At 33.2% G+C, this 22,127-nt stretch overlaps 2 protein-coding genes, 1 long non-coding RNA gene and 1 pseudogene across 3 annotated transcripts; 3 read left to right on the top strand and 1 right to left on the bottom strand.

Moving 5' to 3' along the window:
- The first annotated feature begins 3,049 nt into the window (after positions 1–3,049).
- On the top strand, positions 3,050–11,051 carry LOC125051923 (annotated as a pseudogene).
- Positions 11,052–13,421: 2,370 nt separating this feature from the next.
- Positions 13,422–14,486, bottom strand: LOC125051748 (uncharacterized oxidoreductase TM_0325-like). Its single transcript, XM_047652286.1, has one exon. It carries the CDS (start codon positions 14,411–14,413, stop codon positions 13,655–13,657), a length of 759 nt encoding a protein of 252 aa, XP_047508242.1. The 5' UTR covers positions 14,414–14,486; the 3' UTR covers positions 13,422–13,654.
- Positions 14,487–17,823: 3,337 nt separating this feature from the next.
- Positions 17,824–18,489, top strand: LOC125051991. The gene is made up of 2 exons (XM_047652636.1): positions 17,824–18,418; positions 18,484–18,489. Exons 1-2 carry the CDS (start codon positions 17,834–17,836, stop codon positions 18,487–18,489), a joined length of 591 nt encoding a protein of 196 aa, XP_047508592.1. The 5' UTR covers positions 17,824–17,833.
- Positions 18,490–18,966: 477 nt separating this feature from the next.
- LOC125051870 lies at positions 18,967–21,338 on the top strand. The gene is made up of 3 exons (XR_007117361.1): positions 18,967–19,044; positions 20,043–20,178; positions 20,705–21,338. It is a non-coding gene; the product is annotated as an uncharacterized LOC125051870 (long non-coding RNA).
- Positions 21,339–22,127: the final 789 nt, after the last annotated feature.

The following is a 22,127-nucleotide window of genomic DNA, read 5'->3' as shown; positions in this document are numbered from 1 at the left end:
CAGCTAATTTGTCTTTCCTATTCTCCTATATGGCACGGAAGCTTCAATAAGTTACATAGATGTAATTTAACTTTAGAATATATATATATAATATATTATTATGTTATAGAATTGTTGCACCACCACCACCAAATAATAAAATATATTCTTGTACCAGAAAATGCATGCAACTTAAATTAAAAATACCGCTTAAGATTTATTGCGTTTTATAATCTACCAGAAAATTTAGATAAACGCTAATGATAATTTGCTAATAAGGAAATAAATTAGCCGTATCGGCTTTATTGCTATAATATTTAACATTTACGTAATATAATAATGAAATTTACTTCGAGTTCAATTATCATTCTAAAGTATAACACAAATAAAAAAAATTCATAATGAGAACTTTATCCAGGAAATTTATATAATTGTTCATCTTAAGAACCATAATAAAAAAGTACAGATGGAAGCTTTTTAGCGTTGCGTACAGATGTGGGGTTTCTCTGTAACTTCTTTCTACCGCATTTACCATGGACTAATACCTGCAGCTTAGTTTCATTATCGGACGTCAAGGCAGAATACAAAATACCATCCGTATCACCTCGACGTCCGTCCTTCCACAACTGAGCATTTTTAAAGGCAGTAGGTAAGGTAGTAATTTGTTCTATATCTATATACTATCCTTCAAGAAAAGAGCGTACCAATTTTTGAAAGGCCGGCAGTATCATGGTGAGCCTCCAGCCCGTTTGCCTCCTATTACATAAATAAAAAAACAAAAAAAGCTAAATGCCTGAAAAACAATAACCAGGCTAACCAGGAAAAAATTAAAATTCCAGTTATAAATATATTTTTGTCCTCTTAATATTAACTTCGATGTAAGTTTTTAATTTTAGTTATAAATATTAATGAAAACGACTTAGGGTTTACAGATAATATACAATAGTTATATATATATATATATATATCTATGAAATTTGATGTCCGCTCCAGGAGTATTAGTTTATATTTTGAAAAAGGAATGAAACTGCTGTTAAGTTTGTTTGTAATTAGAAACGCACGTGGTAATATAATAAATTTATTATGATACTAGCTGGCCTGGCAAACATCGTATCGCCTAACAGTCGATTCTTTATTTTTTTTAAATACTTATTCTGCTATTCGGGACAAATACATTATGTCAAAAAATAAAAATTTACCTTCCCGGAACCCCTCCACTAACACTTGAACTTTATGACATGGTATTAAAGTTCAAATTGACTTTTAAGTATTATTACGAATATATATAGACTTTTTTCTCTCCATAGGAACCATCCTCGTACTTCAAAGAATATTATAAAAAAAGAATTGGCCAAATCGGTCAAACCGTTTTCATGTTATGTCGTGACAACGGAAAACGGGTTTCATTTTATATATATATAGATAATATAGGACGCTAACTAGAATGTAATTAGTTATACCTTGTCCTTTCGATACATCGTTAAAGTAAGTGTTTACATAAATACAAGGGAGAGCATTTTTTGAACATAAAAAACTTTATTAATATATATTTACATGTTATATAATTCAGGTATTGTTAACTGTAACTGTATTAAACTTGTATCAGAAAGGGTATTTCCATTTCTTAAATCTCATCCCCGGGGCAGTGAAATTTAATAGTTTTACAAATACCTTCCTCCGTCGATTGAATGTGTGGCACCGGTAATACTTTTAGCCAGATCACTTGCTAGAAAACTAATTAAAGCAGCCACATCAACGGGTTCGGTTAATCTTCCCAAAGGTGTATCCTTTACCATTTTTTCAAATAATGCATTACACTGATCGTCCTTATAGCCCATTCGACTAACTATATTGGTTTCTACTAAACCTGGATTGACGCAATTTGCACGCACACCATCTGGTCCTAATTCTACAGCGAGATTTCTGGTAAACTGATCCAGCGCAGCCTTTGACATTGTGTATACTGTCATGTTTGGGATAGCCTGCGATGAAGTTATACTTGATACTGTAACGATATTTCCTTTTGTCTTTATCAGATGTGGTACTGCTAATGATGTGAGATAGAAGGTACCTCGAACATTGGTGTTCATAACAATATCATATGATTCCAGAGTTGTAGTTTTGATTCCACCGCTTTTTGAAATTCCAGAATTATTGACTAACACGTCCAGTTGCTTGAAGTGGTCTAATGTTTCTTTTATAATTCTTTCCACATCGGCTTCCTTCGTAATATCTGCAACAATAGCTAAAGGCTTAAAACCTTTTTCCTTTTCACACATTGCGACTGTCTCTAACAGGTTTTTTTCATTTCGCCCAACAAGTGCTAGTTTAGCGGACAGTTTTGCAAAATATACAGCAGTGGTGGCACCGAAACCCGAACTAGCTCCAGTTATAAGTACTACTTTGCCAGTAAAATCCATTTTACTGAAATAAAAATTATAAACGTGTACACTATTTAAATTTTCCTCAAGAAATGTGTTTAAATTGCGGAAGTTAGATTTTATATACTATAATGTGAGAATTATTTGTAATATTTATTGTGTATTTTTTCTGTACTTTATCATTAGTTAAAGTACTTAATTACATTTTTTGTATCTATTTGATGGTTAGGTATGATTATATCCGTAGGTTTAAACAACTAACGGTTAAAGTAAATAAACAAATTATTACATAATATTATCAAATAGTAATAATTAATTTGAGAATTGACCAGATTTAGACTTATTAGTCTAAAATTAGTATAGCTTTGTGATCCGCACCGGTCAAATCCTGAATTAGTAATAAGTATGTATATATATTGATCGTGCACCTCATATCGATTTAATTTTCATATTTAATTATGTTTAAATGACTGTAGGTAATAAATTAAAATAATTAATATATATTGACTACTAGCCACAAAAACTAAGTACTTAGTAAAGGTGAACCGTACATATTGATTAATATTATTACTATATGGCCGATAAAGATACGAGTATGGGAAGGGTAATTACAGTGAAAGTGTTCAAAGCGATGATTGCTTTATTTACGTTTAAAGTGTTGGAGTAAAGACCTGTTTACCAAATACAAAATGATAAAAACATCAAAATTCCTTAAAACGATTTTTATATTGCAATAACTATGTGGATTTTACACCGATTTTTTTAAAAGAAGAAAGTTGAACACTGTTTTTCGGATTATAATGGCAATATTGATTGTTAATATTTTATATGGTAGTCTGAAAAGCATGCAACAGCAAATAAGCTTGTATTTTTTTTCAATAGACTTGTTTAATCATATAGATTATACTCTAGCTGTAATATTGTCCTTAGTGGGTGGTAATGTCCTACATTATTGTCATAGAAAATTGCGTAAGTTGGAGTGTAAAATGAGATGGCGTAAAATCAATCTATCAATGTCTATAACTGTTTCAATTTTTTTGATACTTTTCTTTGCGAAATCCTTTATAGGATGGGGTTATTATAACAGTTTCAAAGAGCGTTTTTCATTGGATTATAATATTAAAGATTTAGTTGGTTTTATTACATGGTATTTGGTTAAATTCGGAATTATTTTTAACGATTTCATTAGAAACTTGACGTTTGAATGGATCTGGATCTATATGAGAACGTTGAGGAAGACATTCCAACATAAATCATTTAAGGGAAAAAAACTTGTATCAAATTTGCAAACGGATGACATTCAAAGAGTTATTTTTAGCTACATTGGTATTTTGGACAGTCTTAATTCTATGGGATTAACATTTAAGATTTTGGTAAATATGTCTTATTTGTTTTATGCTTATATTAAACTCATTGATGCATTTCCGATAGTAGGGTTTATGTAACTGTTATACGCTGGCTTTTATAGCAGTTATTCAATTCCTTATTTCTATTTATATTAATGATTTATTTGATTCCCCTCTAGTAGCGAATAGTAGTATCCTTGTTAGAACCGTTTCATAAATATGATTATGTAAAAGTAATATTATCTTATACTAGCTGCGCCCGCGAACATCGTTTCGCCTTAATATGATTTTTTACTTAGCCTAACATTTTAGTAGCTACGTACCAACATGACGTGGAACATTTTGCTATGCTATCCCATAGAGAATGTTCTCTATTTCGGAATAAACACCTCAGTACTACATAAAATTATGTATTTTTTTATGTTTCCAATGTTTCTCTTTATAAAAACTTGCCTCAGAGTTTACGGAAAAAATAAATAAAAAAATACTTTAATTGGTCTAGCCGCTTTTGCGCTTAGCAACATATTTTGCCATGCATTTTTATTTATATGTATAGATAAGAAATTTTGATTCGTTAAATCTTTGCATAGAAAAACACCTTATGTACCTATACAAATATGTTTACAATTATGATGTCGTTTGGTATAGATATATAACCATTTATTAAGATATAAAACGATGTTTGGGAATTGGTAAGTTCTTATGGTATTTTTTCTTTTCAGATATTTTGGAATTTTTCCTTCGCATTTATCTATATACTGATAACCACTGTTGGAATCGTCTACACCCCCAACAAAGAGGTATTAAAGTAAAGTAATAAATTCATGGAGAATGTTTGTTTTGATCCTTAAATGTCGCTCAAATTGACACCTAGTGTTATTTTAGTAATGTAAAGATACATATTTCCCATACTTTTTTGCTGGTATTTTTTTCGGTTTAACTGTTAATAGTTCATCAGCCATTTATTGAGAATCAAACTAACCATTTCACCATGGAGCCACCACCACGCGGGTGTATATTCTATTTAATATTTATAAAATGGGAGTTATTAAAAGTTTCTGTATTAACACCTATTGTCTACACTAGCAATACTAACTATACATGCAATTATTGTTTATCAGAATCAAGATATGCTAGTTATACAGAAGGTTTTACAAACTATGATCGTTAGACTTTTATAAAATTTAAACGGTCTCTCAGTTACTTATAAAGATTAGATGGCAATATTATTTTACTAGGATTTGACAAAATGTACCAATTAGGGTCATACTTAAACATTTATTTACTTATCATTATTATATTAATAGATTTTGACTCTGTTCACTCGTAGAATAATTTTGTTGTAGGTTAATTCTTACATGGTAGCTGAAGCTCTTTACCACATAATCATTTTTTTCTACCCTTGTGTTTTGATTGAGCTTACAAGAAGTGAAGTTGACAAAATTAAGCTGCTATTAACAGAAATATACACACTAAGCTCAGGTAATTAATATTACTATATTATATTTTAGTTTGTATCAAGACATCTGCTAATTTCCTGTCCTATATCTATGTTTTGTAGTACCTACACTATATTTCGCAAATGTATAATATTAATCACTATTATTATCTATTTCATTGGGTAACTCTTAGATGACTACTAAAGGCAGTACCCGGTCTATTATGTAGGGGCAAAATTCGAACACAAACGCCGTTTCTTGACTCACTATATTTATACAGCATCATCCGGAGTTGCTGTCTTTGGCTCGACCGACGCAGTCAACCTGGCCGCAACAGTGGTCACATCCTTGTGCGGTGGTATTTGGGGTTCCATCGAGGGGGGTACGGTCTGGGATACAGCCCGGTTTGGCGCATCCCCAGCCGCTTCCCTCTCCTTTGAAGTCCCGACGCTGCCCGTATGGGTGCATCCGAGTGTGAGACAGGGGCATCAGAGTATCGTGTCATTGGTGACTTGCACCGCGACACGTCCAAAGACGCAACCCTGGGTTTGTTGGTTTTAGGCGCATCCGAGGATGCAGCCTTATGTTGGTTATGTTGTTTAGCCTCTTTATCCATGAGGTGGTATGGTATAAATTCACCGTTGGAGCGGTCCACCCGCCACGGAGCCCTCAAGTCGGGGACGCCCCTTGCTCAGCAAGCGACGTCAGAGCTACTCCTTCGGTATAGAGCCAGCACGTGGAGAGGCAGACGCATCCGCACGCAGCAAGGAAATATGGAGCTGTTCGCATCACGAGACGATGACGCAAACTCACCCCGAGTCCTGTACCACGCCAACGGCCCCCCCCCACATCCTGACTCTCGCTCGGCAGCCCGCTTATGGGATACCATAGCCGATTGACCGTGGTTAGCTAAACCTCGGCCTCCCGTGTGAGGAGAAATCCAAACCGAAGAGGTGTGTTGTGTGTAGCGCACAACTGTAACCGCCGCACTACGCCACTCAACCCCCAGGATTCCTTCATCCCCCCGTACGGGTCCCCGCGCACGGCACAAACACGCGGGAGGTCATTCACTATCTACCGTTCTTTCTTTTCGGACGATGAACTCGCAAGGACATGATCTCTCCATCCGTGCAATAGTTCGCCTGGTGGTTTTAGTTACGTCTAATACATAGGGTAAAAAAAAAAATAGGGTAGTCGTAACGTTTGCATCGAGTCCACAAAAAAAAGTCAATTAAATATAGTTAATGGTAAAAATATACTATAAAAAGTAATAATTAAACAATATCAGCGGAATATCTATCCCTGGAAAAGATAGTTACTTTGTGGACAACGGAATAAATACAAAAAATCTACTTTTCAAAAGTGTTATTGTGTTGGTGACTAAAAAAAAAAACGTGAACAATAAAATATAAGCAAGTGAAGTGAGAAAGAAAAATTTGCTTAACTTTCTACGTGGTTATTTTGTATCTACGACCGTGTTGCTTAAACATAATACCAAATAAAGTTCGAGGTAAATACGTAGAAATTACTGTAAAGAGCATTTATTGCAGTGACATTTGTACTGTCACATTATTGAAGGAGCATTTGTTACTGTGCAATTTCGGAATTCTTTATATTTCCTATACTATAATTTTTTAACAACACAAAATGGATGGTCAATTTCAACTTTTATTTGACAAAGTGAAAAATGAAATGCAAAAACAAACCACGGAGCTACAAACTTCTATAACTAACAAAATAATGGAGAGAATGGATGAAAAGTTACAACCTATCATAGCAGAAAATAAAATCCTAAAAACAAAATTAGAAAACGTCGAGAAAGACCTGGAAACCTTAAAAAGAGCTAAGAAACAAAATAATTTAATAGTTTTTGGTATAAAAGAGGACGAAAACTCTAACCTAGAACTACTACAAAAAGTGAAAAAAGTTCTTAAAACCGACTTAAGCATAAATATTGAAGATCACGATGTGAATAACATCTATCGCATTGGAAAAGCAGGTGATAAGTCAAGACCTACCTTGGTATCTTTCGTGAATGAATGGAAAAAGAACGAAATAATGAAAATGAAGAAAAATCTTAAAGATGTATACATTTCAGAAGATTATACTAAGGAAGTGCTGGAGAAAAGGAAAACACTGCAGCCACAACTTATAGAGGAGAGAAAGAAAGGAAATATCGCATACTTAAAATTCGATAAAATAATAATAAAAGGAAAAAGTAATACAAGCAATGGAAAACGGAGAAGAGAAACATCAACATCACCAGAAAATAATAATCAACCAAGGAAACAACAAACCTTCATGCCATCGAACGCCAACAGATTAAATGCTTTTGATTTAATGCGAACTAGAAGCAATTCCCTCCCCTCAAACTCATTAGATAATAAGCAATAACAATTGAATATCGGTAAACGGAAAACACGACATACCTATAACATAAACAACACAAGTACAAAACACCACGCTCCCCCAAGCCGACTGGTCATCGTGGGGGAAAATGACCACGACCCTCTAAAGGTTAAAAATAACGTCAACGTCAATACTCACACTAAAAAGAAAACGAATGATATTCAAATAGCAACCATCAACTGTCGATCTCTTAGAACACCCGAAAAACTTGAAGAACTTGAACTAGCTATACAAGAAATAAAATGGGATATTATAGGGATCAGCGAAATGAGAAGATTTGGAGAACATATAGAAGACCATGGAAAGTATATATTATATCATAAAGGAGAGACGCCGGGTATGTATGGAATAGGATTCATGATTAAAAGACATCTTATAAACAAAATAGAAGAAATAAGGGGAATAACTGAACGTATCGCAATTCTTAACATTAAACTTAATATAGAAAAAGAAGAAGATTGGTCCATTATCCAGGCGTATTCACCGACGGAATCTATCAAAAAGGAAGACATAACAAAAATCGAGAAATTTTACGAAGACCTCCAAAATACAATTGAAACTGCATATAAAAACGTCATAATAATGGGAGATTTTAATGGCCAAATCGGTACACAAAATATCGGAGAAGAACTTAGTATAGGAAGCTACGGGGAACTAGAAGCAAAAATGGAACAAGGTTAGTCAATTTTTCATTACAAAACAGACTAAGTATCCTAAATAGCTTTTATAAAAAGAAATTAAGAAATAAATGGACATGGATCTCACCGAACGGCCTTTATAAGAACGAAATCGAAATTATTATGACTAACAATAGAAAAATATTCAAAGATGTGTCGGTCATACATAACTTAAATTTTAATACAGACCATAGAATGGTTCGAGCTACACTGACAGGGATACGCCCTAAAAAACAAGACGATTTCATAATAAATACGCAGTTATTCAATACAAAGGCGAACCAGAAGTCCTACTTAATAATTTACAAATATCAATGGACAGTAAAGAAGGCGTATCAATACAAGAAAAATACAACAAACTACTAAACCAACTAAAAACTATACCTAGAAAAGTAAACACAAACAGCAAGAAGAAAGTCTCACTCAAAAGTAAACAACTACTACTGAAACGTAAGGAACTACTACAAGAAAAGAAAACTAAAGACAACCGTCGAAAAATCGCAGAAATAAGCAAAAGTATAAGCAAAGAACTACGGAACGAAAGAAAAACGAAACGATCTAATACTATGAAGAATTATATAGAAAAAACCGGAGGAATAAAAAAGGCACTGAAAGAACTAAATCGAAAAAAGGATTGGATACTAAATATAAAAAAGAAGGATGGTAAAATTACAGAAAAGAGACCCGAGATACTAAAAGCTGCTACAGAATTTTATCGAAATTTATATCAAAGTCAAAAGTTGGGACAAGTGGTAAGAGAATATGATGCATCTACCGATGAAGAGGAAATACCTGAAATACTAAACGAAGAAACCATAAAAGCAATTAGTACACAAAAGAATGATAAAGCTCCAGGATCAGACCTCATAACAAATGAAATACTGAAAATTACATCACCAGTAATTGGTCCGATGCTTACAAATATATTTAACGAAATTATTAAAACGGAAAATATTCCAGAGGATTGGACTAAATCTACAATTATATTACTACACAAAAAAGGTGACAAAGGAGATATATCAAATTACAGGCCCATAAGCTTAATGTCTAATATTTATAAGGTATTTTCTAAAATTATACTATTGAGGATTACAAATATTCTTGAAGAGAATCAGCCCAAAGAACAAGCTGGATTCCGTCGAAACTTTTCAACCATAGATCATATACACACCCTTAGACAAATATTACAAAAATATAAAGAATACAACAAAAGCTACTACCTAGGGTTTGTCGATTTCAATAAAGCATTCGACACACTAGAACACGGATATATCTGGGATGCACTAAAAATACAGGGTATACAAACAAAATACATACGATTACTTCGTAATGTATACACCAAGAGTACTGCGCAAGTTAAGTTAGAAACTATAGGCGAAGAATTCCCTATCATGAGAGGTGTACGCCAAGGAGACCCTATCTCACCCAAATTATTTTCTGCCGTTTTGGAAATAATATTTAGGAACCTAGAGTGGACAAATGAGGGACTAAACATAAACGGTGAAAACTTGAGCCACCTACGCTTTGCAGACGACTTAATATTATTCTCGGAAAATTCAAGATCACTAGAAATGATGCTGCAACAGCTAGCAGATGTAAGTGACAAAGCTGGACTATCGATGAATTTAAATAAAACAAAAATCATGACAAACTCATCACAAACAGACACGATAAAAGTAAACAATGAGCAAATAGAGTACGTACAGGAATATGTATACTTAGGACAGCTAATATCTACTGAAGGCTGCATGGAAAAAGAGATTGAAAGAAGAGTTACCAATACTTGGAAAAGATATTGGTCACTCAGTGAAGTGATGAAGAACAAAGATATGCCTAGGAAAGAAAAGAGGAAGGTATTTAATATGTGCATTCTACCATGTTTACTATACGGGTGTCAAACTTGGGCATTGACAGAACATCTAGCAAATAAAATTAAAGTTTGTCAAAACAGCATAGAAAGAAGTACAATAGGTGTCAAAAGAAAAGACCGAGAAAAATTAATAGACATCAAAAGTAAAACCAAGTTTAAGAATGCATACACAACATACAAACAGCTGAAGTGGAGGTGGACAGGGCATATGATGAGAGAAAAGCAAGAAAAATGGACAATACTTATCACAGAATGGTACCCTTTAGACGGAAAGAGACATAGAGGAAGACAGGCTAAGAGATGGGAGGATGACGTTAAGAAAATAGCGGGTTCAACATGGACTCGCACCGCAAAAATGAGAAAAGACTGGAGAGCTTTAGAGGAGGCCTTTGTCGGAAGACAAGTTGTATCCGAACTACCGTTTGCCGATAGTCAATAAATATTAAAAATTGTTAGTATATTAGTTAAACTCTAGTTAATAGTCAAAATGTGTTTTTTTAGATAGTAGTCATAAGTAATTTTAGGCACACGAAACTACTCTGTGTAAAACTTGTTAACAACAATAAAGGCTTTTTATTTATTATTTTATTTATTTTAATACATAGGGTATTAGACCAAGAATAGGGTCGGCAACCTCGAGAAGGTTAGTCCACCAAACTTGCTTTGGGGGGATCACAGCGACTTGCGCAACCCCCTTAAGCCACGCCTCCCTACCCATCAGAAGGATGTGGTAATCGCTTGATAATTAATTTGATTTTTTTTACAATTCAGATGACAAGCTACTCGCCAAAACCGAAGATGCCATATTGATACTTGAAGTGCGTCCATTTGAATTAGTCGTGTTTCGCCTCATCTCTATTAATATTCGCCTGCCCTTACATTTCTTAGCTCTCATAACATCTTATGTCATAGTTACTGTACAATTTACTCACGTGTTTGGATAATTTTAATAATTGGTACACAATGTAAGATATTTTATATATATTTTTATTTTAAATGTAATATACAAAATCAATGTAAATTAAATTATTTTCTTGGTTAATCTATTTCCTAGTGAATTAAGACTTTGAATGGTGTAGGGTCCTTCGTGTTCCGTTTTTTTCATGGATGCCAACAATGTTCCCGACAGCTCACTGGTGGCGATAGCGTTGGTACTCCATTCCTGTACATAGTTTATTGTATTGATGCACTTAACGCACTGTGTTCATGTGTGGTTTGTTTATAAGAATATTACAATTAAGTACTGTACCTAAACTATAATCAACATTTAAGTATTAAAGAAATGCAGAAACATTTTATTTCTTACTTGCAGTTACTACGTATACGTACTTAAGATAGAATCAAAAGCAATTTTTTGACCATATAGACAGGTTCACATTGATTAATTAGATCACATTGCCAGGCTTTAAAGAATGGAAGGTTTATTTTGGAGAACTTAAAATTTTAAATTTAAAGTCGAGACTCATTAGGTACGTATTAGATTTGACATACGGGAGGGGGAGTCATTTTATTCCATTCAAATAGCGACACATACAACACGAGAAATTAACACAAAGTAATCAAAATTAAAACTTTTATGTATTTTTACACGGATATGTATATTCTTTCAAGGATTTCAGATCTATTTAAATTTTCAATTTTTTCCTATGTCTACACATTTTTACTCGCCATCATCGTAATTTCGTCTGTTCATCTGACAAAAGGCGTGCATTTTGAGGTCCCGTTTGGGTCCCGGGGCCATTTCAACATGTATTTCTGACCACCTGTCGTCGTTGTACCTGGCCACGTATGGGCTGGATACGGATTATTTCCATTTTATTTTAAGGGAAAAAGTTGACGCATCAGTGAACTTTGTTTTATTCGGATAGCTGTATATCTTAAATTAGGACAATTTTAGGGACTAAAAGTAGGGAAGGGGATGACGGGTCTGGGCGTTACTGCATACGATTTTTTGCATTTTCTGAGAAGATTTACTAAAGTAATATATATATTATATATATTTTTTACCATAGAAAAGTAGAGATTTCAACGAACTGAAAGCACACCAACTTTTTAAAAAAAGCTGATATTTTGACGGGTGAATTTTCCATTGAAAATTAGGGTGCTTTTTCGATATTAATTCAAAATAAGGTGAAAAAATTATTATTTCAAATCAAATAAATTACAGCGTATTAAAGACATAAAAAGGTAAGTTTTCACCAAATTTCGTGGGAAAAAATAAATTTTGTAAAAGATAAAAATTAAAAACCAAAACTTGGTTTTTTGAATTTTTCACATAAATTTTGAGGTTATGTGAAAAATGTGTAAATATAAAAGTTTTAGATCTTTATATTACCTACAACTTTGCCATTTGTTTATTTCCATAGGACTTTTAGTTTTGCCGGAAATCGAGATAAACCTTACCCCTTCCCGACCTCAGATCGCCCGTAAATTATTTTTCCTTTAATTTTTATAATATTCTCCTCCCTTTCCAATAGGTTTCATCCTACTATTATTTTTTTCACTTTTTATTTTTTTTCTAAGGCTATCTACCCTGGTCTACTACGGAAGTTTCACTTCAAAAAAGATTTTTTTTAAATCTAATTTTTTAAAATAATAACAGTACCTCCATCATTCTTGGTGACAATTTATTGAAACACTCTGAGAATGGTCTTGAGTCAGCGCTTGCCTTATTGTACGACTTTAAGTACGTGTTAATTTAACCAAGGGGTCTAACAGATTATAAATTTAATTATATCAATTTATTTATTCTATAATAAAAACACGTGGCATTTTTAAATTTAAAATCTCAAATTTACGTCGCTTGAGTCGTCAGTTGAGATTTCAATAAATTATTTTGAATAAAATATAAAATATTTACATAATAGTTCATAAATTCTCTTTACCTTCATGCTCATGATTTTGCCATAAGTAAATCAAGATTTACATATATTATACATTAGTTATTATAAATTTTGATATACATATTTCAGCAATTTGATGTCCTGCCCTGCGATTCTGTAACTCACTTCACGAACTCACACAGCGGTTTTCGCATCGGCGGTCGCTCTCAAATCAGTCGTGAAGCAGTCATTTTATGATTTGGCATTCTGAAAAGGTGGGAGCTTGTACTTTATTGTTTATCAGAATGCCAAATCATAAAATGACTGCTTCACGACTGATTTAAGAGAGACCGCCGATGCGAAAACCGCTGTGTGAGTTCGTGAAGTGAGTTACAGAATCGCAGGGCAGGAGTATATTTTGAAAAAGCAATGATACTGCTGTTAAGTTTGTTTGTAATTAAATAAACACGTCGCAATATAATACATATGTTTATTATAATAAAATATAGGACATTATTATTATTCTGATACATTGTTGAAGTAAGAGAGTTTATATAAATACAAGGCAAACATCCAAAATACAAGCATTTCTTTAAACATAAAAAGAAAATGTTATTAATATATATTTATATATTATTTAGATATTGTAAACTGTAACTGTATTAAAGTTCTATAAGAAACGGTATGTCATTCCTTAAATATCATCCCCGGGCAAGTGAAATTTAATAGTTTTACAAATACCTTCCTGCGTCGATTGAATGTGTGGCACCGGTAATACTTTTAGCCAGATCACTTGCTAGAAAACTAATTAAAGCAGCCACATCAATGGGTTCAGTTAATCTTCCCAAAGGTGTTTCCTTTACCATTTTTTCAAATAATGCATTACACTGATCGTCCGTATAGCCCATTCGACTAACTATATTAGTTTTAGCTAAACCTGGATTAACGCAGTTTGCTCGTACACCATCTGGTCCTAATTCTACAGCGAGATTTCTGGTAAACTGATCCAGCGCAGCCTTTGACATTGTGTATACTGTCATATTTGGTATAGACTGCGATGAAGTTATACTTGATACTGTAACGATATTTCCTTTTGTCTTTATCAGATGTGGTACTGCTAATGATGTGAGATAGAAGGTACCTCGTACATTGGTGTTCATTACAGTATCATATGATTCCATAGTTAGAGATTTGATTCCACCGCTTTTTGAAATTCCAGAATTATTGACTAACACGTCCAGTTGCTTGAAGTGGTCTAATGTTTCTTTTATAATTCTTTCCACATCGGCTTCCTTCGTAATATCCGCAACAATAGCTAAAGGCTTAAAACCTTTTTCCTTTTCACACATTGCGACTGTCTCTAACAGGTTTTTTTCATTTCGCCCAACAAGTGCTAGTTTAGCGGACAGTTTTGCAAAATATACAGCAGTGGTGGCACCGAAACCCGAACTAGCTCCAGTTATAAGTACTACTTTGCCAGTAAAATCCATTTTACTGAAATAAAAATTATAAACGTGTACACTATTTAAATTTTCCTCAAGAAATGTGTTTCAATTGCGGATGTTAGATGTTATATACTAAATAAGAGTAAGAATTAGTTGTAATGTTTATTGTGTAATGTTACGTAACTTTATTATTATTATGGAAGCAAAGGTTGTTTGATGAAAAAGTTATAAATATTTCCAACCTATGTAACAGTTACTTCCTTAAAACTTTATTTGTATCAAATCAAATCAAATCAAATCAAAATACGTTTATTCAATTTAGATGCTTCTTAGAGCATACTTATGAATGTCAGCAACGTTTACAAAATTCACGAAAGAGCAAGACTACGCCATCCGTTCGCAAAACTACCAGGAGGCCTTGTTCTGAGAAGAACGGGCAAGAAACTCAGCAAGTTTTGCCCTCCCTTTACATTACAATTATTCAAAGGAAAATGTCATAAACCACAACGTCATTAAAGTTACATAAGTAAAAAAAAAAAATCTGTTCTGTGAATTACCACATTCACCATTACACACGTATTCATAACACTTCAAAGATAACGAATCAAATTATAAGAATATAATTAGAACTATTGCCAAGCGTTTTTATCTTCCAGGTAGTCATTGACTGTGTAGTAACCTTTACCCATTAAGGTTTTTTTGATATGTGTTTTGAATCTGTTTAAAGGCAGTTCCAATATTTCACTAGGAATCATGTTATAGCAGCGTATACTTAGGCCCATAAATGAAGTATTTATTTTCTGCAACCTGTAAGACGGCTGGAAAAGTTTTCCCTTATCTATTTGATGGTTAGGTATAAATGATAACCGTAGGTTTAAACAACTTACCGTTAACGTAAATAAACAAATTATTACATATCACTTTAGTGGTTCTGCCGTGAATGCAAGCCACAACAACTACTTAGTAAAGGTGTACAGGTAAATTAGCTTGGAGAAATTTTTGCGTTTGTAGTAGTGTATGGTCAGCAAATAAAAAAAAAAACAACATTTTATTTTTAGTTTTTATTTTTTTAAAGGTAATATACGTTTGTGGCTGGAGCACACCAAATGCGTACACGTCTACGCATACGCACTACGTACTAATACGGACGTGAAAATGTGTATCCACTGCATTGTAATCTATGGAACTGTATGAGGCAGATAAGCCAGTTCCAAATATTACAAGCAGTGAATGCCGGTTTTCACTTCAGTGAAGACGTGTATGAATTAGGTGTTCTCCGGCCATAAATGTTTTATTCTAATAATTCATCAACCCCAGGCATATCACAATCATCCCCATCCTCGCTTTCATCAGATGAATTATTTAAATTAATTATGATTCGTTCTGATATTGTGTCTAAAGCTGCGTCTCTACCCTGATATTTGTTTTCCTCCTCAATAGCATGCAGACAAACTTTTCTCCATTCCTCTACAGTTATGGCGTTCATTTTTTCTTCAGCTAATGACATTATAACCTTCATATTCATTGCGACATTCTTTTTTGCGACATATGTTTTCACTATCCCCCATATATTTTCTATAGGATTAAACTCCGGATGGTATGGTGGTAAACGCAGCACAGTATGACCGTGCTGTCGTAATATTTCGTCTATCTTGTACTCTACAAATCTCGCCTTGTTTTGCAGAATCAGTTCATATAATTGAGGCTTAAGCAACGTGGATGAATGCTCAATGTTTCGCAATGTCAGCCAGTCAATCATTTGCTGTTTTCTAGAATTACTATTCGGTGCAGGATTTTGTATTGAGTTATGATATGGTGCGTTGTCAACAACAACAACACTATTTGGTTGTAAGTTGGGTATTAATTGAGTTTGAATCCACCTTGAATAGTTGTCATAGTTCATATTGTCGTGGTAATCTCCACTTTTTTGGTTGGCTTTAAACATAAGCAATGCATTTGGTATAAAGCCATCCATACCACCGGCATGAACAATGATTAAGCGGTTGCCTTTCGATATATGTTGCTTCAAACCTGAAGTGCTTCCATCTGACCAAGATTTCGAGAGGGTATGTGATGTATGTATATATGTTTCGTCGGTGTAAACAATTGGTCGGCGTTGTTCACGATATTCAGCAATTTTCATCAAATAATTAATTCGCAAGTATCTAATTTCGTGTTTTTCCATAAGAAGTTTCCGGTTATCTTCTGTTTGCTTCCAATTAAAACCTAATGACATGACGTGTTTTCGTAACGTGCTGACACAACCTTTATAATCGATATCTTCTTTTAATTTTGCGTGCAAAGTTTTCAAAGTGGGAATTTCTTTATTTGTGATGTGGAAGTCATGAATTGTTCTTCTGATAACTTGCTGATCAAAGTTATCGATTACTATTGTAGGTTTACGATTCGGTTTCTTTTTAGGAGATTTAAATGTTACTTCCTGATCTGAAGGTCGACATTTGCTTTCTGATACTACCTTTCTGACGGATGCTATTGAAATTCCCGTTGATTTAGCAACTAATTGAGTGGGAGTCATAATACTGCTCGGGTTGTTATTACACTCATTTTCGAAATATTTGTACAAACAGTACAAAACTTCTTTAGTTTGAGAAGTCAAAGGCTTGCCTCGACCATGTTTTAACACTGGAGCCATTTTTAATTAACAATATAAAGTTGCAACACTTACACACAAATTAAACACTTCAACAAATATTATAACAATAATAACAAACAATAACAACAATCAACAAATACAAAATTTAACAATTAACGTAATAATTATAATTTTTGAATGAAATGTGTGCTTTATGTTCTAACAGTACCAAGCGACTGACGCCGGACTGCACGTGGCACCTGCGGACAGCGTAAACTGGTTTATTCTGGTTTTGTGCGTGTTTCCACTTTCCACTATCAAGTGACGATTTTTTGCTTTAGATTGAAATATCTCGGAAACGGTGCGTCCTAGGCCAAAAATAAATTTTGACCCCCCCGTAGACCCCCCGGAGTTTTAAAAACCTAGATGAAAGGAAAAAAAAATATATATCGGTCTCTCCTCTTTGAAGTTTCACTTCTATCGTGTGTGAATCGCGCACACACCTTTTTTTTATAAAGTCAAAACCTTTTTTTTTAAATAAAAACTTGTTTTTATTGATAACAAAAATCAGAGTGTTGCTAGGGATAAGTATAATATTAAATAGTAATGTTAGGATATCGAAACATTTTTGTATAGGCCAGAACGATATAGTGGAAACGCGCTCTAAGATCTGAGTAATATACACACCACTACATATGCAAAAATTTCTCGAGACTAATTTCACTGTACCTTATATATTGATAAATGTCATTACTATATGGCCAATAATGATAGAGTATGGAGAAAGGTAATTATAGTGAAAATGTTCAAAGCGATGATTCCTTTATTTCCGTTAAAAGTGTTGGAGTAAAGACTTGTTTACCAAATACAAAATGATAAAAACATCAAAATTCCTTAAAACGATTTTTATATTGCAATACCTATGTGGATTTTACACCGATTTTTTTAAAAAAAGAAAGTGGAACACTGTTTTTCGGATTATTATGGCAATTTTGATTGTTAATGTTTTATACGGTAGATTGAAAAGCATGCAACAGCAAATAAACTTTTATTTATTTTCAATAGACTTGTTTAATCTTATAGATTATTCTCTAGCTGTAATATTGTCATTAGTGGGTGGTAATGTCCTACATTATTGTCATAGAAAATTGCGTAAGTTGGAGTGTCAAATGAGATGGCGTAAAATCAAACTATCAATGTCTATAACTGTTTCTGTCTTTTTGATACTTTTGTTTAAGAAATCCTTTATTGGATGGAGTTATTATATCGGTTTTAAACAGCGTTTCTCGTTGGATTTTAATAGTAAATATATAGTTTGTTTTATTACATGGTATTTGGTTACATTCGGAATTATTTTTAATGATTTCATTCGAAACTTGACATTTGAATGGATATGGATCTATATGAGAACTTTGAGGATGACATTCCAAGATAAATCATTTAAGGGAAAAAAACTTGTATCAAATTTGCAAACGCATGATATTCAAAGAGTTATTTATGGCTACATTGGTATTTTGGACAGTCTTAATTCTTTGGGATTAACATTCAAGACTTTGGTAAATATGTTTTATTTGTTTTATGCTTATTTAAAACTCATGGATGCATATCCGATGGTAGGGTTCAAGTAACAGTTACTACGCTTGCGTAGTTTTATAGCAGTTGGTGTCGACCACAAGACCTTACTTCGAAACATTATTCTATTCCTTATTTCTATTTCTATTTCATTGATGTGGTATTTGATTCCCCTTTAGTGGCGAATAGTAGCATCCCTGTTAGAACCGGCTCTTTGAAACGGTATATGTATGTGATTATGTAAAAGTAATATTATCTTATATAAAAAATTTTGATGATTAAATCTTTGCATAGACTCATAGAAAATCAATACAATACATATATTATTTGTATACATAAGGTATATCGTTGTCGTTTGATTTAGATATATTAACGTTTATTAAGGTATAAAAATGGGGAATTGGTAACTTCTTATGGTATTTTATCTTTTCAGATATTTTGGAATTTTTCCTTTGCATTTATCTATGTACTGTTAACCACGGTTGGAATCGTCTACGCCCCCACAAGAGAGGTATTTGTAGATAAATAAATTCAAGATGATTGTTTTGATTTAATTTCGCTCAAATAGACACCTAGTGTTATTTTAAAAATCATTATAATTATATGTAAATATACTTTTTTCCCATACGAGTTTGTGCATATGTTTTGCTGATATTTCTCTCGGTTTAACAGTTTAATAGTTGATCAACCATTCATTGAGAATCAAACTAACTATTTTCCCATGGAGCCACCACCACGCGGGTGTATATTCTATTTAATATTTATAAAATGGGAGTTATAAAAATGTTTCTGTATTAACACCTGCACTACTAGTCTAGTCTACACTAGCAATACTAACTATATATGTAATTATTATTCATCAGGATAAGGATATGCTATATTTGTACAGACGATTTAACTGAGAATGTACTATGACTAGTTTAATTAGGCACAGTTTAATTTTTAAATTTGTCTCTCAGTTATTTGAGTGTTCAAAAACGGTCAGAAATCGTAAGGCAGTATACTGCCTAAATCAAATAATTAAAAAAAAATCGGTTGCCTGTAAAGTCGATTTACTGACGATAGTTGAACGTGACAACGTCATAAAAAAATATTGATGGGATGGTAGCATTTTAAAAAAAAAAAATGAATTTTATTTGTTTGATAGGTATTTTGTATGGATATAGAGAAGGAGGTAAATGGAAATCACAATTAAATTGATCAAGTTACATTTATTTGTACGCATAAATACAATTATGTCAATTTTAAATGGAACGCCTCAGAGCGAGGTAACGCCTCAGAGCGAGGTAACGAAGCATGAGTCATGTTTTTTCGTGCGTGCAGCCGGCTCCATCGAATTATAAGACGTTGTCACGTCAAAAACTAATCAAATTGCTGTATACAGAAATATTATTTTACTAGGATTTGACAAAATGCACCAATTAGGGTCATAGTTAAACATTGATTTACTTATCATAATTTTATTCACAGTTTATGACTCTATTGACTCGTAGAATAATTTTGTTGTAGGTTAATTCTTACATGGTAGCTGAAGCTCTTTACCACATAATCATTTTCTTCTACCCTTGTGTTTTGATTGAGCTTACAAGAAGTGAAGTTGACAAAATAAAGCTGCTATTAACAGAAATATACACACTGAGCTCAGGTAATTAATATTACTATATTATATTTTAGTTTGTATCAAGACATCTGCTAATTTCCTGTTCTATATCTACGTTTCGTAGTACCTACACTATATTCCGCAAATGAATAATAATCACTATTATTATCTTTTTCGTTTGGTAACTCTTAGATCACTACTGAAGGCACTACCTGGTCTATTATGTAGGGGCAAACTTCCACCACAAAGGCCGTTTCGTGAATCACTATATTTATTTTATTATTGCATAATTTATATTTACTTCTTTGAAGATAATCATTGCGTATGTCCTGAAAATAGCTGTGTATATAGAATGGTAAACAGTATAAAGAAACTACTTCCCTATAAATGATCAATGAAATAGAATAGATTGAATCCGAGGCCCAGATTTAATTATTGCAATATTTCTATACAATAAAAATTACGATCACGTCTTATTACCATGGCACGGCACAAATTTGATTAGCCTAAAATGTCTACCAATATTATTTTTAATCCCTTAATAATTTATTTTAATTTTTTTACAATGCAGATGACAAGATACTCACCAAAACAGAAGATTCCTTAATGCTACTTGAAGTGCGTCCATTTGAATTAGTCGTGTTTCGCCTCATCTCTATTAATATTCGCCTGCCCTTACATTTCTTAGCTCTCATAACATCTTATGTCATAGTTACTGTACAATTTACTCACGTGTTTGGATAATTTTAATATTTGGTACACAACGAAGCAAATAGATTTTTTTAAAGTGCAAAATACAAAATTAATGTAAATTTAATTATTTTTTGATCGGTAATAACATCTTTATTTTATTCCTTTTTCTTACTAATTTAATACTTACTTGAAAATAATATTTCACGATGTGTTTGACGACAATTTTAGGCATAGTGCCTTTCGTATTCAGTTTATTTCATAGAAGCCAACAATATTAGCTTACACAGGTATGGAGTGATTACTTTTCGATAATGAGATAAGAGAATGGCACTAGAGACCCGACAGCACGCTGGTGGTGATAGCGTAGGTACTGGATTGCCCAAACATAGTTTATTGTATTGATGCACTAAACGCACTTTTGTCATGTGTGGTTACAATTAAACTACAGCCGTGCGATTCTGTAACTCACTTTTCGAACTCTTACAGCGGTTTCCGTAGCGGCGGTCGCGCTCAAATCAGTCGTGAAGCAGTCATTTTTTGATTTGGCATTCTGATAAGGAGGTTACAGAATCGCAAGGCTGTACTATAATCTGCAATAAACTGTTAAATAAATAATGAAACATTTTATTTCACCCAACTAATTTCAAGCTATCTTATCTGCGATAAGTATATACTCAGTGTAGAGATAGAATCAGTATTAATTTCTGACAGGTGATCTTAGTTCTATTCGTAGTTATTGCCGGACTTTAAAGAATAGATATCGAGAATCTCGTATAACCAAAGGGTTTTAATTTAATTGTCGATCCCAAAAGCTTTTGGATTTGACACACGGGAGTCGTACTTAGCGCTAAGTCAAAAATAATAATATATTAATATCTTTATTTAATTCCATAAATAGAGCAACACATACGACACGAGACATAAATACTAATTAATAAAATAATAAAACTTTATTTATTTTTACACGAATAACATGGAGGTCAAAGATTTCAGTTCCACCTATATCTCCACCCATCTTCCACCTTCTAGTTTCGTCCGTCCATCTGGCATAAGGCCGGCCATTCGATCTTGGGTCCCGTGGCCCGGCCATTTCACCAGTATTTTGTCCACCGGTCCTGTACCTGTACCTGGCCTCGTACTCGTATGGGGATGCAAATTTTATCCATTATTTTAAGGGAAAAAGTTAGTAGTGCATCAGTGAACTTTATTTTAGAATATCTGTATTTCTTCTCGTGTCCTTTTGCTTGATTGTCTGGATTTTGTGTTTTTTTTAAATTAACTTCGACGTCTGGCAACCGTAG

This window comes from Pieris napi, chromosome 8 (assembly GCF_905475465.1).
Source record: "Pieris napi chromosome 8, ilPieNapi1.2, whole genome shotgun sequence".
In the NCBI taxonomy this organism is placed as follows: domain Eukaryota; kingdom Metazoa; phylum Arthropoda; class Insecta; order Lepidoptera; family Pieridae; genus Pieris; species Pieris napi.
Note: the sequence above shows the minus strand (reverse complement) of the source record. Positions and strands in the feature narration are given on the sequence as shown.